The sequence below is a fragment of the Pipistrellus kuhlii genome, unplaced genomic scaffold, assembly GCF_014108245.1.
Source record: "Pipistrellus kuhlii isolate mPipKuh1 unplaced genomic scaffold, mPipKuh1.p scaffold_m20_p_56, whole genome shotgun sequence".
In the NCBI taxonomy this organism is placed as follows: Eukaryota; Metazoa; Chordata; class Mammalia; order Chiroptera; family Vespertilionidae; genus Pipistrellus; species Pipistrellus kuhlii.
Window position 1 is genome coordinate 15,731 of NW_023425558.1, and position 13,930 is coordinate 29,660.

Genomic DNA, 13,930 nt, shown 5'->3' on the forward strand with positions numbered 1-13,930 from the left:
GTCTTCTGCTGGGTGGTTTATCTCCTGAATCCCTTTCCTAGTTATGAAGGCCAGTTCATTTAAAACTTTCTTAGGGCTGTGAGGTGGTTGTTTTTTTTGTTTTTGTTTTTAATATATTTTATTGATTTTTTAGAGAGGAAGGGAGAGGGAGAGAGAGCTAGAAACATTGATGAGAGAGAAACACCGACCAGCTGCCTCCTGCACACCCTGCACCGGGGATGTGCCTGCAACTAAGGTACATGCCCTTGACCGGAATTGAACCTGGGACCCTTCAGTCCCCAGACCGACGCTCTATCCACTGAGCCAAACTGGTTTTGGCAAGGGCTGTGAGGTTTTTAATTTTTTTTTTACTTTATTGATTTTAGGAAGGAAGGACAAAAGAAAGAAACATTGACATGAGAGAGAAATATTGATGAGTTGTCTCCTGTTTGCACCTGACCAGGGATTGAACCCACAACCTAGGTATGTCCCCTGCCTGGGAATCTACAACCCTTCGGTGCACAGGACACGCTAACAACCACACCACCCAGGGCAGGACTGGTTTTTTCATGTTTTGAAATACAGCTTTTTCTCCCCGATTAAAAGTTTTGATGAATTCACTCTGTAAAGCAGATAGAAAATTGGGTACTTTAACTTCTTATGTAAAGTCAGGTGATAACATTTCCTTGTTAAAAAGAACAATGAATTTCCCTAGCCAGTTTGGCTCAGTGGATAAAGCCTCAGCCTGCAGACTGGAGTCCCAAGTTCGATTCCTGTGAAGGGCACATGCCCTGGCTGTGGGCTCGATCACCAATAAGGGGCATGTAAGAGTCAGCCAATCAATGATTCTCTCTTATCATTGATGTTTCTATCTCCCTCTCCCTCTCTGAAATCAATAAATATGTTTTTAAAAAAGTTCTCAAGATTCATTCATGTTATATGTAGCATCTATGAGGACTTAAAAAAACTAAGTTGTTTTGATTAATACAAAATTTGTAGCCCTGGCCGGGTGGCTCAGTTAATTGGAGCATAGTCCCATACACTGAAAAGATTGCAGGTTCAATTCCTGGTCAGGGCAGATGTCCTTGGGTGAGGATTAAAAAAAAAAAAATTAAGCCGAAACCGGTTTGGCTCAGTGGTAGAGCATTGGTCTGGGGACTGAAAGGTCCCAGGTTCGATTCCGGTCAAGGGCATGTACATTGGTTGTGGGCACATCCCCGGTAGGGGGTGTGCAAGAGGCAGCTGGTCGATGTTTCTCTCTCATCGATGTTTCTAACTCTCTCTCTTCCTCTCTGTAAAAAATCAATAAAATATATATATATTTTTAAATTAAAATTTGGGTTTGAATCAACTTTAGCATCCTATTTACTTATGTATTTTGGTTGATTTGGAGGAAGTTCAGCTAAACTTGCATACACAAGTGGTGACAGGTTTGTAACAGTTGATTTTACAATTTTTTAAATTTAATAAATCTTTATTGCTCAGATTATTACAATTGTTTCTCCTTTTCCCCTCCAAAGCTCCCTTCCACAGGGTTCCCACCCCTCCCTCTGCCCTTACCTCCCTCCCATTGTCCTCATCCATAGGTGTGCGATTTTAATCCTGCTCTTCCTGCACCCCTTTCCCCCCCAATAATTATCAATCTACTCCCTTTCTTTGCCCGATTCTATTATATTCACCAGTTTATTCTGTTCCTCCGATTTTTAATTCACTTGATTTTTAGATTCACTTGATATATATTTGTTGATCATAATTTTTATCTTTACTTTCTTCTTCCTCTTCTTACCAAATCTAGTAAAAATTAGTCTCTACACGCCCTAAGTCAGAATTGGCCCTAGGCAAATAGTTCTCTGTAGCTGGGATGCGTCTTAGGCCAGCGCTGTCCCTGGTAACAGCTTTAGTGAAACAACGCTTGCTTCCATTTTCTCAGGCCACTTCCTGAGGGGCATTAGCCTGTTTGGTAGTGAGGAAGCTGCTCTCCGGCCCCCACATTCAGGTACTGCGGGCCGGGTCCCAGCCGAAGGCTCGGCGGATCGGCCTTGTCAACCGCGCGCTGAAGCCCCGCCCCCAGACGGCTCGACGAACCGCCGCTTCCGCGACGTCCAATGAGACTTGCCCGGAGGCGGGACCGGCCGTCGCTGAGGCCAATCTAATCGGTCAGGGGCGGGGCCGCGGCGGGTGGGAGCGGAGCGGCGCACAGCTGTCTCCCCGGGAGAGCCGGCGCGGGAGCGCGCAGGAGGCCTGGCGTGCGCGCGCCGCCGCCCCTGGCCGCGCAGCCCCTCGCCCTCCTCGCCCTCCTCGCCCTCCGGGTGGTGGCACCGTCCCCCCCACTCTCCCGCCGCCGCCCGGACCGGGGCTCGGGGTACGGGCGGGGGCAGGGCGGGAGCCGCGGGGCGAGCGCCTGAGGTGGGTGCGGAGCGGGAGCGGGAGGCCGGGGGACCCCGGGTCTGGCCGGGGCGGACCTGGCATCGAGGCGGGAAGAGGCCGGCCAGGTCCGGAGCCTGCTCCCTGCCGGCCTAGGTCTCGGACGCTCGAGCCTGCTCCCAGATACCCTTCCCGGCCCCCACCTCCCCCATCAGTGACACCGCCCCCTGGAGCGGCCGTGGCCAACTCACCCCTCTTGCCCTTTGTCCTCTGTGCACCTGCCCTCAGGCCCTGTGCTCCCATTCACTCTCCAGACCGCACCCCACCGCGCCTAGCTCCTCGGACCCAGCACCAAATTAGATTTGCTTCCTCAGCCCCATCCATCTCTCTTTGTCATCTATACACCTGTCACCTCAACTCTGTTCATCCTCTCCACCACCTCGTCTTCCAGGATCTCATCTAGATCCAGCCCAGGCCCTCATCCCCCTTTTCCTCCTCAGATTCCTCCCCCAGCCCTGATGGTCTGACCCACAACTGCCCACTCAGCCCTGGCCCCATGTTCTCTCCATCCACACTCCTTTGTTGCCTCTGCAGCTGTTCCCTTGGCCCTATTCACCTTTCTCCCCCAATTATATCACCCCCCAGCCCAGACTCCCCTCTCCTGACCATTGAGCCACCCCCTCCCCAGCCCACCTCTGTGTTCTGGCATTCCTCTGATCAATGCCCAGCCCTGCTCCCTCAGCCTAGCCATTTCCCTTCCTCTTTCAGCCCAGCCCTCACACCTCCTACCCAGTGTACCCCTCACCCTTCCCAGATGGCCCATGTCCTCCCCACAGGTGCCTGGAGAGCCATGGAGTTGAGCAGCAAGAAGAAGCTGCATGCCCTGTCCCTGGCTGAGAAGATACAGGTGCTGGAGCTCCTGGATGAGTCCAAGATGTCCCAGTCGGAGGTGGCCCGGCGCTTCCAGGTCTCCCAGCCCCAGATCTCACGCATCTGCAAGAACAAGGAGAAGCTGCTGGCAGACTGGTGCAGCGGCACCGCCAACAGGGAGCGCAAGCGCAAGCGGGAGTCCAAGTACAGCAGCATCGACGAGGCTCTGCTCTGCTGGTACCACATCGCCCGGGCCGAGGCCTGGGACGTGACGGGGCCCCGGCTGCTCCACAAGGCCAAGGAGCTGGCCCACATCATGGGCCAGGACTTTGTGCCCAGCATCGGCTGGCTGGTCCGCTGGAAACGCCGGAACAACGTGGGCTTCGGGGCCCGCCATGTCCTTGCACCTCCGTTTCCCCCTGAGCCACCTCCTCCTTCAGGCCTCACGTCCCAGACCCAGCTGCCTCTTTCCCTTAAAGACTTCTCCCCAGAGGACGTGTTTGGTTATGCTGAAGTGCCCTTGCTGTATCGGGCAGTGCCTGGCAGAGTGGGCACAGGTGATCGAGTACAGGTGCTGCTGTGCGCCAACGCCAGGGGCACAGAGAAGCGGCGGGTACTGGTCAGTGGGCTCCAAGCTGCACCAAGGTGCTTCTTTGGGGTCAGCAGCGAGGCTCTTCCTGCTTCCTACCACCCTGACCTGGGCATCCCCTGGTCAGAGTGGTTGGCACAGTTTGACCGGGACATGGGGAGGCGGGGCCGACAGGTCGCCTTGCTGCTGGCTGCCCAAACGGCGGAGAAGTTGGCAGGCCTGTCTGGGCTCTGCCATGTGAGGCTCCTGCCTCTTTCTACCGCCAGCACCGCACGTTCCCTGCCCAGCTCTGTGGTCCGGGCCTTCAAGGCCCATTACCGGCACCGTCTGCTGGGCAAGCTGGCAGCTGTCCAGAGCGAGAGGGCCGGCACTTCGCTGGCTGAGGCCGGGGCAGGCATCACCGCGCTGGACACTCTGCACATGGTGGCGGCTGCCTGGGCCAAGGTGCCTCCCCCGTCCATCGTGAGCAGCTTCACTCGGGAAGGGCTGGCTCCCTGCAGAGCGCCCCTGTCCCCGGACAAAGCCTCTGCGATGCCCCCGGTGCCCTGCGGCCTGAGCCCCGAGGACTTCTCCCGCTTCGTGGACCTGGAGGGTGAGGAGCCCGTGTCCGGAGTGTGCAAAGAGGAGGTGGACACTGAAGACGAGGGGCCTGGTGAGGGCGGCTTCGAGCCCCTGCCCACCAAAGCCGACGCCCTCCGGGCCCTGGGCACGCTGAGGCGGTGGTTTGAGTGCAATGGCGCCTCCCCGGAGCTGTTTGAAAAGTTCTATGCCTGCGAGGAGGAGGCGGAGCGGCTCTGCTGCCTGTGAGGGCCCCGCTGCTCTCCCGTTTCCCATGGAAACGCCCTCAGATGCAGAGGGGAGGCTGGTCTGTTTCCCATGGAAACGGGCTTTTGTGAAAGGTGAAAAGGAAGGCAGGTTGGGAGACCGAGTCTAAGCTCTGAACAAGTTCTCAGCCCAGGGAAGAGGGACCCCGGGGCCTGACGCCAGGCGGGTAGTTTCTGAACCTCTTCACAGACAGGCTTCACAGACAGGCTGATGCCTTGAACTCTCTGTGTTTAAAACAGTTCTGCTTCTGAAAATAAAGTTTTTAACGAGGAAAGAGGCCAGGGTGTAATTTTCAGGGGAGAAGGATGGAAACTTGGAACTCGGATTTTTATTTTAATCCTCACCTGAGGATAAGTTTATTGATTTGAGAGAGAGTAGCATTGATGAGAGAGGAACATTGATCTGTTGCCTTCTGTATTCTAAATAGACAGGAAATGTTAGTTTAGGGGTAGAGGGAGATTGAGACAAAGGAAGACCATGACATATTTTATATTTAAAAAAAAATCTAATTCTAGTTGCGGTATGGAAAAGTGGGAAGGTGGGGAGCAAAAGTGGAAACCCGAAAACCGAGTCAGGAAGCTGCTGAGTTGGTGGGACTTCCTCATGGATAGGGCATCAGGTGTGAAGGGGTGAGAGGAGCCGAAGAGGACTATTTCCAACAGATCAAGTTTTTTAAAATCAAGGTCAAGGCAGTTCTATTCAATTTCGCAGGTACTGCCACGTGCAAAGTAAGGGATGGCAAAAAACATTCTGTACATTATTTCACTCCTTTACAAGCCTGTAACGGACACCCCTGTGTTCAGAAGGCATACAAGGCTCCAGGGCGAAGGTGAGTAAGGCACAGTCCCTGTTCTAGAGGGAGAGATAGCAAGTGACCGACTACATGTCAGTAATGTGGCTTAAACGAATTGATATTTATAAAGTGTTTTCTACTTGCCAGGCACTATTTTATTTTATTTATCTATATTGTTGGGGGTATACCAGGCACTATTTTGGGACACTCTGCATTGTCATCATCAGTCTTGAGAAGACGCTGAACTGGATGCAGAGCCCAGAGGCAGAAAGATGGGTCCTGTCTTCTTATATCTCTGCATTCTGCTCCAATTCCTTCCCATCTGCCTTCAGTTCTCTTCTACTGTGACAGTTCGTTGGATTTTTTTTTTTTCAAATAGCCATAATAATTTTTATACTGTCTTTCTTTTAATTCTTTTTATGCATGGTTACTTTACATTCTATATCTGATAAACCTAATATCGGAAATGCTTGGGGGCTAAATCTGCTGTGGGTTTTTTGTTCTGGTGCTTTAGTTCATAGTGGCTTTTTTCCCAGTGGGTCTGGTAATTTTTCTAGTGGGAATTTTTTTCGTTGGTTGCACTTTGTCTCAGGAAAACCTCAAGATCCTGATTCAGGCTGCTCGCCTTTCAAAAAATTGTAGTTGCTCCAACCAGGCACAAGGGGGCGCTGGCACCACGATAGATTAATTTCTGGGAGGAAGGTGTCCCAGCCCTCAGGTACCATAAGGTGAAAGTACAGGCGTGTGGTTGGTTTCTGGTTCACCCGGGAGCTGATCTTATTCTTAATTTCCCCCCACCACACACAGAGAGACATATTTCTTTGTAGGTTCCCCTTACTGGTGGGTGGAAGTTTTCTGGTCTCTGCTTTTGCTAAAAGTGTAGCCCCTTCCAAATCTTGACTTAATTTATGAGACTTGGGTTCAGCTGGGACTCACGGTCTATGTAGTCTTCTGTGTGGTTCTTTAATCTTCAAGGTCATGGTATTAGCGTTTGCCCCAAGGAGACAACCTGGTTTACGCTCATTCTGTCGTTTGAAGGGGTCCTTGGGAAGTTCCCGCACCATTGGCAGAATTAGTAATGGTTCTTAAATGGCGCCTGTTGTATTGGGTCTGGAGTCTAGGCGCTTAATGATAGCAGGATCCACATAAAGTCTAGAGCGCTGGCCTGACAGAAGGGAAGTCGGGAAGAATGGTTTTCTTTCATTCATTCATTCACTTGTTCAAAATTATTTACTGAGCACCTCTGTATGCCACCTAGAGTCAAAGTCACTGCTTCGTGGAGCTCGTAGTTTAGAGAAGAGACAGTTATAATCAAAGAGCACACAACTGGGAGTATATAATTGCAGAATGCAAGGACAGACAGCTAAATCTGCTGTGTGTTTTTTGTACTGATTTTTAATTCGATGGTGGCATTTCCCCCCGTGGGTCTGGACATTTTTGTTGTGGGAATTTTTTCCCTGTGGTCTGGTAATTTTTGCTGTGGGAATTTTTTTGATTGGTTGCACTTCATCTCGGGAAAACCTCAAGATCATTGTAAGCTAAGCAACCAAGAGAAGGCGAATGCTCAGAGTGAGCCTTGTAGACTGGAAGGAGCTTGCTCTGACTCGGAACAACAGGAAGCTGTCAAGGGGGACAAAAGGAGTAGGGTGACTTGATCAGAACGGCATTTGAAAAGTTATTGTTCGGATTCAGGATGGGACCAGGGCTGTGGCACAGCACACCTCGCTTTATTGCCCTTCACAGATGTTGCACTTCTTACTAATTGAATGTAAGATGCATCACCAGCAAAAAGATAGGACTTGCTGAAACCGGTTTGGCTCAGTGGATAGAGCGTCGGCCTGTGGACTGAAAGGTCCCAGGTTCGATTCCGGTCAAGGGCATGTGCCTTGGTTTTGGGCACAACCCCAGTGGGGAGTGTGCAGGAGGCAGCTGATCGATGTTTCTCTCTCATCAGTTTCAACCTCTCTACCTTCTCCCTTCCTCTCTGTAAAAAATCAATAAAATATGTATTTTTTTAAAAAAGATTATGACTTACTGAAGGCTCAGATGATAGCATTTTTTAGCAATAAGGTTTTTTGGGGGGGATTTGGTGGCAGTGGTGGGATCAATAAGGTGTTTTTAAGCCAGGGTATGTACATTGATTGTTTTTTTTTAGGCATAATGCTATTGGACACAATAGACTGCAATATTATGCAGAAATAAATTTTAGTTGGTCCGAAGGTTGTGGGTTATTGTTAACCTGAAGGGATTAATGTGCGTATTATGAGACCCTGCTGATGTAAAACATCTAGCTTTTAAAAATATCTCCAGCCATTTCCTGCCTGCCTGTTTGTCTTTCCACCCTCCTTTCCAATACTGTGGTGAGTTTTCTCACTGCTCATGCTACGCTTACCCTCCCCCCTGCAGCTCTGCTTACCCTCCCCCCTGCAGCTACCCTCACCTTCTCCCCTGACCTCCTGTTTCTTCTTTTATTATTTTTAATTTTTAAAAATGTACTTACTGATTTCTTAGGGAGGGAGAGAGAGAAACACCGACTTTCGTTGTTCCACTTACTTATCCGTTCACTGGTTGGCGCTTGTGTGTGCCCTGACCAGGGATCAAACTCGCCACCCTGGTGTAACGGGAGGATGCTCTAACCACTGCACTGCCTCCAGAGCTCCTGCCCCTTCCTGCCGGGTTAGTGAGCCGCCACCTCTTCACGTGCTCTTGGCTCTTCCAGCCTCAGACGCCCTGCGGTGTCCCCATGACTGTCCTGTCCAGCCACACCCCTGGCGCTTGGCGGAGCTGCCGGCCGCTGACCCACAGGCTGGCCAGCGGGAAGGGGTTTGGGGGAGCAGGCCCGGGAAGGACAGTGGGGCTCCGGCAGACCCCCTTTCCACCGGGAGAGGCTCCTGAGGCTGCGGGTGGCGGCCCCGGCTCAGGTCAGCTCCCTCCCACCCACTCACAGCGGCCTCCCGGGCTTGTGTCTGCTGCCGAGCGGCCAGACACCTTAGGTGTGTGAAGTCACGGGAGACTTCTCCCCACACAGCCTGAGCCCAGCCTCAGCCTCTGACTCGCCCAGGCCGGGGGGGGGGGGTAGGGGTGGCCGCTGGGAGTCGTTCTAACCGGCTCCGGAGGTCCGATGCGCTGCTCCCGGACACACTGGGACACCAGCCAGAGTGCAGGCCCTCGCCCGCTGTGGGCGGCGTGAGGGCTGGGCAGTCCCCTGGTTCCGGGCCAGTGGCGCCCCCTGCACCCTCAGCAGTCCTCCCAGGGCACCGGCGGGAGGAACTGCCTTGTAAGCAAGTGAGGGCAGTGTGCACGTCACCACTCCTCCAGTAACCACCCACAGCCCCCACCCCACTGCAAGGGAGGCTGGGACCCACCCGGCTCCGTGCCACGCGCCCTGTGGCCACGGTATGGCGAAGGGAGGGAGAGTGACTGCAGGCTGTGCCCGCCATCTGGTGAAGGACGGCTCCGATAAGCCCCCGGCAGGGCTGGTGCCCACAGGCCCACCAGGTGAACTTGAACGCAGGTGACTCCTGGGAGACTGAGCGCCCGGAGAGCAGTCGGGGCTCAGATGCGCCCAGGCGAGTGTGTGATGCGGGGCCCAGCTGTGTCGCCCGGGATGCGTCACCCGCTCTGAGCCTGAGAGAGGCCCTGTGTCAGTCGGGGTGATTGCAGCCTGGCTTGTTTGTCTGGCAGCAAACGGGCAGCGGCAGGGGTTCAGGCGTCAGGTCCCCACAAGGTGGGCCCAGGTTGACCAGCTTGGTCTCAGACATCAGGACAAACTCTGCTCAGCTTTATTGCCAGTTGCACGCACCCTCAGCCCGTGCTCACGCCCACTCTGCCGGAGACGGCTGGAGATAAGAAAGCCTGTGCCATGGTGGGAACGGGCTAGGCCAGTGGTCGGCACACTGCGGCTCACGAGCCACGGTTTGCCGCTCTGTTGACTCATGAGTTTGCCAACCCCTGGGCTAGGCAGACACCCTGCTGCTGGCACCCTGAGCTGACCCCCCGGAGGCGGCTCCCCAGGAGGGGCCGGTGGGGGCAGGGCAGGACAGGAAGCAGGTGGGTGGTTGGAGTTAGGCCAGAGGCCGGAGCTCAGTGCCACTCCTTCAGCACCATTCACCGCCGCTCTGAGCACCAGGCCCCGAGCTGGGAAATGGTCAGTGTGCCACCCTGGGAGCTGGGAAGCCCATCAGCCACCAGGACAAAGGGAGGGCTGTGGTAAGGGGGCAGGGGATCTGCAGACCCAAAGTCAGCCTGGGGAGCCGAGGAGGCACAGGAGACAGCTCAGCCTGGGGCTGGTGGAGTCACCCCTCGGCGATGCTGTGTTGGCGGGCGGGGGGGGGGGGGGGGGGGGGAAGACTCAGCCTCCAGGCCAGGGGTGCCGAGGGCGCAGCTTGTTCTGGGCGGGGCAAGGCTGCCCAAGCTGTGGAGGGAGAGGAAAGCTGGTGGCGGAGGCGCCCCCTCAGGAGCGGTGGAGTCTGGGCTTCTCCCTGGAGGGGGTGGGAGTCACGGAAGCATGTGGATGCCTGGAGATGGGAGGTTCTAGGGGAGTCAGGGGGGCGGTTGGAAAGGAGATGGGGGGGAGGGGCTGAGGCGCCCCCTGGATTCCAGGGGAGAGTTAGCAGCAGGCAGCGGTGGAGGCTGAGAGCTCTTGGAGGGTCAAGTCACAAGGGGGCCGGTGTCCCCTCCAGGCGGGAGGGGCCCCCACAGGACGGCTGAGACTCCCATTGAAATCTCAGCCTGGTGCTTTCAGCTCGGCTCCGACCTGGGCAGGCGGGGGCTCCGGCCCCCGGAGCGGCGGGCGCCCTGGCACCTCACCCCCATGCGTGGAGGAGGTACTCATAGCTGAGGAAGATGACGGCGTTGACGGGGAAGGCGCGGGCGCTGTTGATGGTCAGCCCCCGGAAGAAGACGCCCAGGCCCTCCTGCCGGGCGCTGCTCACCATGCAGTCCAGCAGCCCCTGGTACTCCCTCTGCCCCAGCCCGGCCATCTGCATCCGGGACTTGACCACGTCCAAGGGGGTGGCTGTCACCCAGGAGGCGATGCCTGCGAAGCCCCCTGCCACCAGCACTGTGGTTGAGCCTGGGGTTGAGGGAGCCGGGGGGTTGGGGGAAGGACAGGGTTAGAGGGGGCAGGGCCAGACCGAGGAGCGCCCTCCCCTGACCTTGCCTCCCCCATCCTCCTCGCTGGACCGGCTCCCCACCTCGCTCCTCTCCGCCCCCCCGCCCTCTCACACCATCTCACTTACTGGGGTTCTGGCCCTCCGGCGTGGACTGGCGGCAGAGCCATTCGTAGGTGACGAAGTAGATCCCCAGGGTGGGGGTGTCCCTAAGCGTCAGAGCCCAGGCTCCCCGGAACAGCCCCCGCGGCCCCTCCTCCTGGAGGATGGAGGCCGCGCAGTGCACGGGCCCCCGGTACCGGGGCGGGGGGCTCCCCCGCCCTGCCCGCGGCTCCGTCTGGTTTTGCAGCCGGACTTTGATGAGGTCGAAAGGGGCCAAGCAGTAGGTCTGCAGGGAAAGAAGAGTGAAGGCCCAGGAGGGGGGCTCTGGGGCCGCCCGGCTTACGCTGAGGAGAAGGAGGAAGGCGAAAGGGCATCTTCCCACAGCACCTCCCGCTGCCAAGCTCAGCGTCTCACACTCCAAGCGGGGGGCGGGCCAGGGAGTCCCCCAAACCCAGGGTGAGAGGTGACGGGTCTGAAGAAAGGAGCAGCCTGCACCCACACACCAGGGCCGTAGGTCACCGCGTTGGTGTTGGGGTCTCGGCTTCAGAGAGCCTCCCTCCCCGCCTCCAGGGGCACCTCCCAGAGGGGCAGGCGCTGGGCCAGCCTTCCCGCCTTCACACCCTCAGCAGCCGGTGCCCGACAGAACGTGGGTGGCTCTGAGGTCTGCAGGTCCTGGAGCTCATATATATATACATGTTTTGTGTGTTTCTTGGTCCTAGAGCTCTTAGCACTGGCAGGCCAGGCCCCCCTCCAGCCTGCGGGCGGAAGGCCACTCAGCCAGTCCGGGCGGTTGGGAACAGCCTCTCACATTCCGAGGGCACAGCCGTGGTCTGCAGTGTGGTCACCACATGAGGCTAGGAGGGGAAAAGCCGAACTGGCCACCTCTGCCCCCGTGTGCGTGTGTGCGTGTGTGTGAGTGTGCCTGTGCGTGTGCGTGTGCGTGTGCACATGCCCCCCGCCCTGACCTGGAGGAAGCCCCCGGCGCAGCCGGCGATGAAGATGTGCATGTAGCTGGGCGGCTGCAGGCGCCGCTCGTGGTGGGAGGTGGCGGTGAGCAGCAGCAGGGCGTTGCTGTAGACGCCGAAGAGCACCGAGTTGACCACGGCGATGCTGGCGATGGGGAAGCTCATGCCCTTGAAGAAGCCCAGGACCTGAGGGGAGGGCGGCACGGGGTGGTGGGGGCCTGGCCTCCCCCGTGCCCTTCCAGCCCGGCCCGGCCTGGGTCTGCTCCCCCAAGGGCAGAGCCTGCCTGGGAGGAGGAGGCCGGTACGATGCTCAGCTGCCGCCCACCCCCAAGCCCCAAAGAGCAGCCACCCACCGACTCGCGGCGGTAGGTCTTGACCATGCAGTCGATGATGCCGCGGTACGTGCTCTGGGTCTGCAGCCGCACCTGGAGGGGAGGAGAGGGGAGGGCGGGCAGAGGGGGCAGGCGGGTGGGCGGGTGGCGGGCATGGCAGCCCAGCTCAGCCTCTGCCCCGGAGCAGGAGCCCGCGGGCAGCAGAGGCGGGAAGGGGCCTCAGCCAGGCCCTCCCTCGGGCGTCCCGCCCTTTGGTTCAGGTGACATCTCTCCTTCCTCGGCGCCTCCCCCACACTCACCTTCACGGTGTCGAAGGGGTGTCCCAGCACCAAGCCCAGGGCCCCTGTGGTGACAAGAAGGTGCTGTCAGTGAGGCCCAAGCGCCAGACTGAGGGAGCGAGTCTGCGCTGGGAGGAAAGGGGGGTTCAGGCAGGAGAGGGGCAGGCCTTCCACCGGCTCCAGACACCCCGCTGGCCCCTGGGCCCTCCGCACCGGGCGCGGGGACCAGGGGACCACAGGAGCGAGGGCACACGTGCGGAAGGGAGAAGCCAGCCACGGACACGGGGTCCTCACTGGGCGCCCACTCCCCAGTGTCTTGCTGGCTTTTCTAGCCACAACTCTGGAGGGGTCCCCATTGCTCCTGCCTCCCTGACAGCTTTTCTCCTTCCTTCCTCCTTTCCTCTCTCTTTTCCTTCCTTCTTTCCTTCCTTCCTTCCTTCCTTCCATCCATCAACTCACAGCCGCTGTCCAGTCTGGGGCCTGGGTCCAGTCCGGGCCCTGCCCCACTGGCGCTCCGCCCTGTCCGCCTGCCGTGCAGAGCCCGTCCTCAGGGGAGTCTCTCTGGCCCCAGGCGCAGAGGGTCCAGCCCCGGCCGTCTCCCGCCTCCTGGTCTTGCTCTTTGCAGCAGAGCCGGCCCTGGAGCCTCGGGAGAGGTGGCATCCCTGGAGGCAGGTTCAGAAAGTCCCTCTGTTTCTCCTATGAGAAGTGTCCCCAGAAGCTGAGCGGGGCCTGTAGCACAGCGGGCCTCAGGGTCCAGGCCTCGGTTCATTGCCAGGTCGGCACAGGCCGAAGGGGGAACATGGGACAGCGGGTGCCCTCAAAGGTGAACTTCCTTCTGAGCCCACACCTGGGGAGTGGGTTCGGGGCAGGTGCTGTGGGCGTCTCGGACATGCTCACCTTGGCTCCCCCTCTTGGCAGGCGGCGGGCAGCAAGGCCTTGGAGCAGCCCCTGCCACCTGTGCCTCCCTGTCCTCTTCCCTCGGACCGCTCCCAGCAGGCCCTGGGGCCGCTGGCCCGGACCCTCCGGGAGCCAGGACTTTGGCCTCAGCTCCTCCTCTGTCACCTACCTTCCCCAGGAAGTGACCTGCCATTGGGGGACATGACAGAGGAAGAGAGATAGCTCACCGGAGACCCAGCCGGCCACAAACTCCTCCACAGGCATCGTCCAGCCGGGGCCGGTGGCTCCCGCAGAGCAGACGTGGTGAAAGTGTAACTACCCTCTCCCTCCCGAACCCGACTGATAACCTCCCACTAATGTTTAACCGGCCTGGGCACCAGCGGAGGGGAGCGAGCCAGCGGGTGGCCCTGTGGCCCGGGAGGTGTGCGGTGCGGAATCTCAGGGGCCCCACGGTGGCCCTGGCGACCTGCCCGCCAACGACGGCCTTGCGGTGTGACCAGGCCTGGGCCCTCCGGCTGCCTCGGCCAGCAGGGCTGTAATGAGTCTGTTGGGGACAGGGCCTGCCCGGCCCGCACTCCATTAGCCCTGCAGCACAGACAGAGGCCGCCCGGCTAAGGACAGCCAGCTGGCCACCAAGGGCCGCCTGGGCCCCATCCTCATCCTCCTGAGCCTCGGAGAAACAAGGAGTGGGCAGGGCGGGAATCACCCCCTGGAGTGACTCACCCCGGCCTGGGGCTGGGCTCCTCCCAGTTGTTTACCGCCGCTGAGTCATCCACAGCCTCATGGGGAGCTGGGTGTGTGTGTGTGTGTGTGTGTGTGTGTGTG

The 13,930-nt window shown here is 58.0% G+C and overlaps 2 protein-coding genes across 6 annotated transcripts; one reads left to right on the forward strand and one right to left on the reverse strand.

The window, feature by feature from the left end:
- The first annotated feature begins 1,680 nt into the window (after positions 1-1,680).
- TIGD3 (tigger transposable element derived 3) lies at positions 1,681-7,310 on the forward strand. The gene is made up of 2 exons (XM_036416552.2): positions 1,681-2,385; positions 3,180-7,310. Exon 2 carries the CDS (start codon positions 3,194-3,196, stop codon positions 4,607-4,609), a length of 1,416 nt encoding a protein of 471 aa, XP_036272445.1. The 5' UTR covers positions 1,681-2,385; positions 3,180-3,193; the 3' UTR covers positions 4,610-7,310.
- A 2,802-nt stretch (positions 7,311-10,112) lies between these two features.
- On the reverse strand, positions 10,113-13,545 carry SLC25A45 (solute carrier family 25 member 45). 5 transcript variants are annotated; one of them, XM_036416577.2, is made up of 6 exons: positions 13,333-13,545; positions 12,230-12,273; positions 11,952-12,023; positions 11,599-11,784; positions 10,661-10,919; positions 10,113-10,494 (listed from the first exon to the last, which is right to left on the reverse strand). In XM_036416577.2, the coding sequence occupies exons 1-6, from the start codon at positions 13,367-13,369 to the stop codon at positions 10,226-10,228; spliced, it is 867 nt and encodes a 288-aa protein (XP_036272470.1). In that variant the 5' UTR covers positions 13,370-13,545; the 3' UTR covers positions 10,113-10,225. The 5 variants fall into 5 exon arrangements, with proteins under 5 accessions (XP_036272470.1, XP_036272474.1, XP_036272473.1 ...); XM_036416581.2 differs by having other exon boundaries at positions 12,230-12,331; positions 13,333-13,536; XM_036416580.2 differs by having other exon boundaries at positions 12,230-12,336; positions 13,333-13,536.
- Positions 13,546-13,930: the final 385 nt, after the last annotated feature.

Bases quoted from the DNA above. Each gene is read 5' to 3' on its own strand.
- TIGD3 (XM_036416552.2), top strand. From the start codon at position 3,194: ATGGAGTTGAGCAGCAAGAAGAAGCTGCATGCCCTGTCCCTGGCTGAG.
- SLC25A45 (XM_036416577.2), bottom strand. From the start codon at position 13,369: ATGCCTGTGGAGGAGTTTGTGGCCGGCTGGGTCTCCG. The intron at 11,785-11,951 runs GTGGGTGGCTGC...CCCTCCCCTCAG, and splicing joins AGACCTACCGCCGCGAGTCG to GTCCTGGGCTTCTTCAAGGG. The intron at 10,495-10,660 runs GTAAGTGAGATG...CCTCAACCCCAG, and splicing joins GCCGGAGGGCCAGAACCCCA to GCTCAACCACAGTGCTGGTG.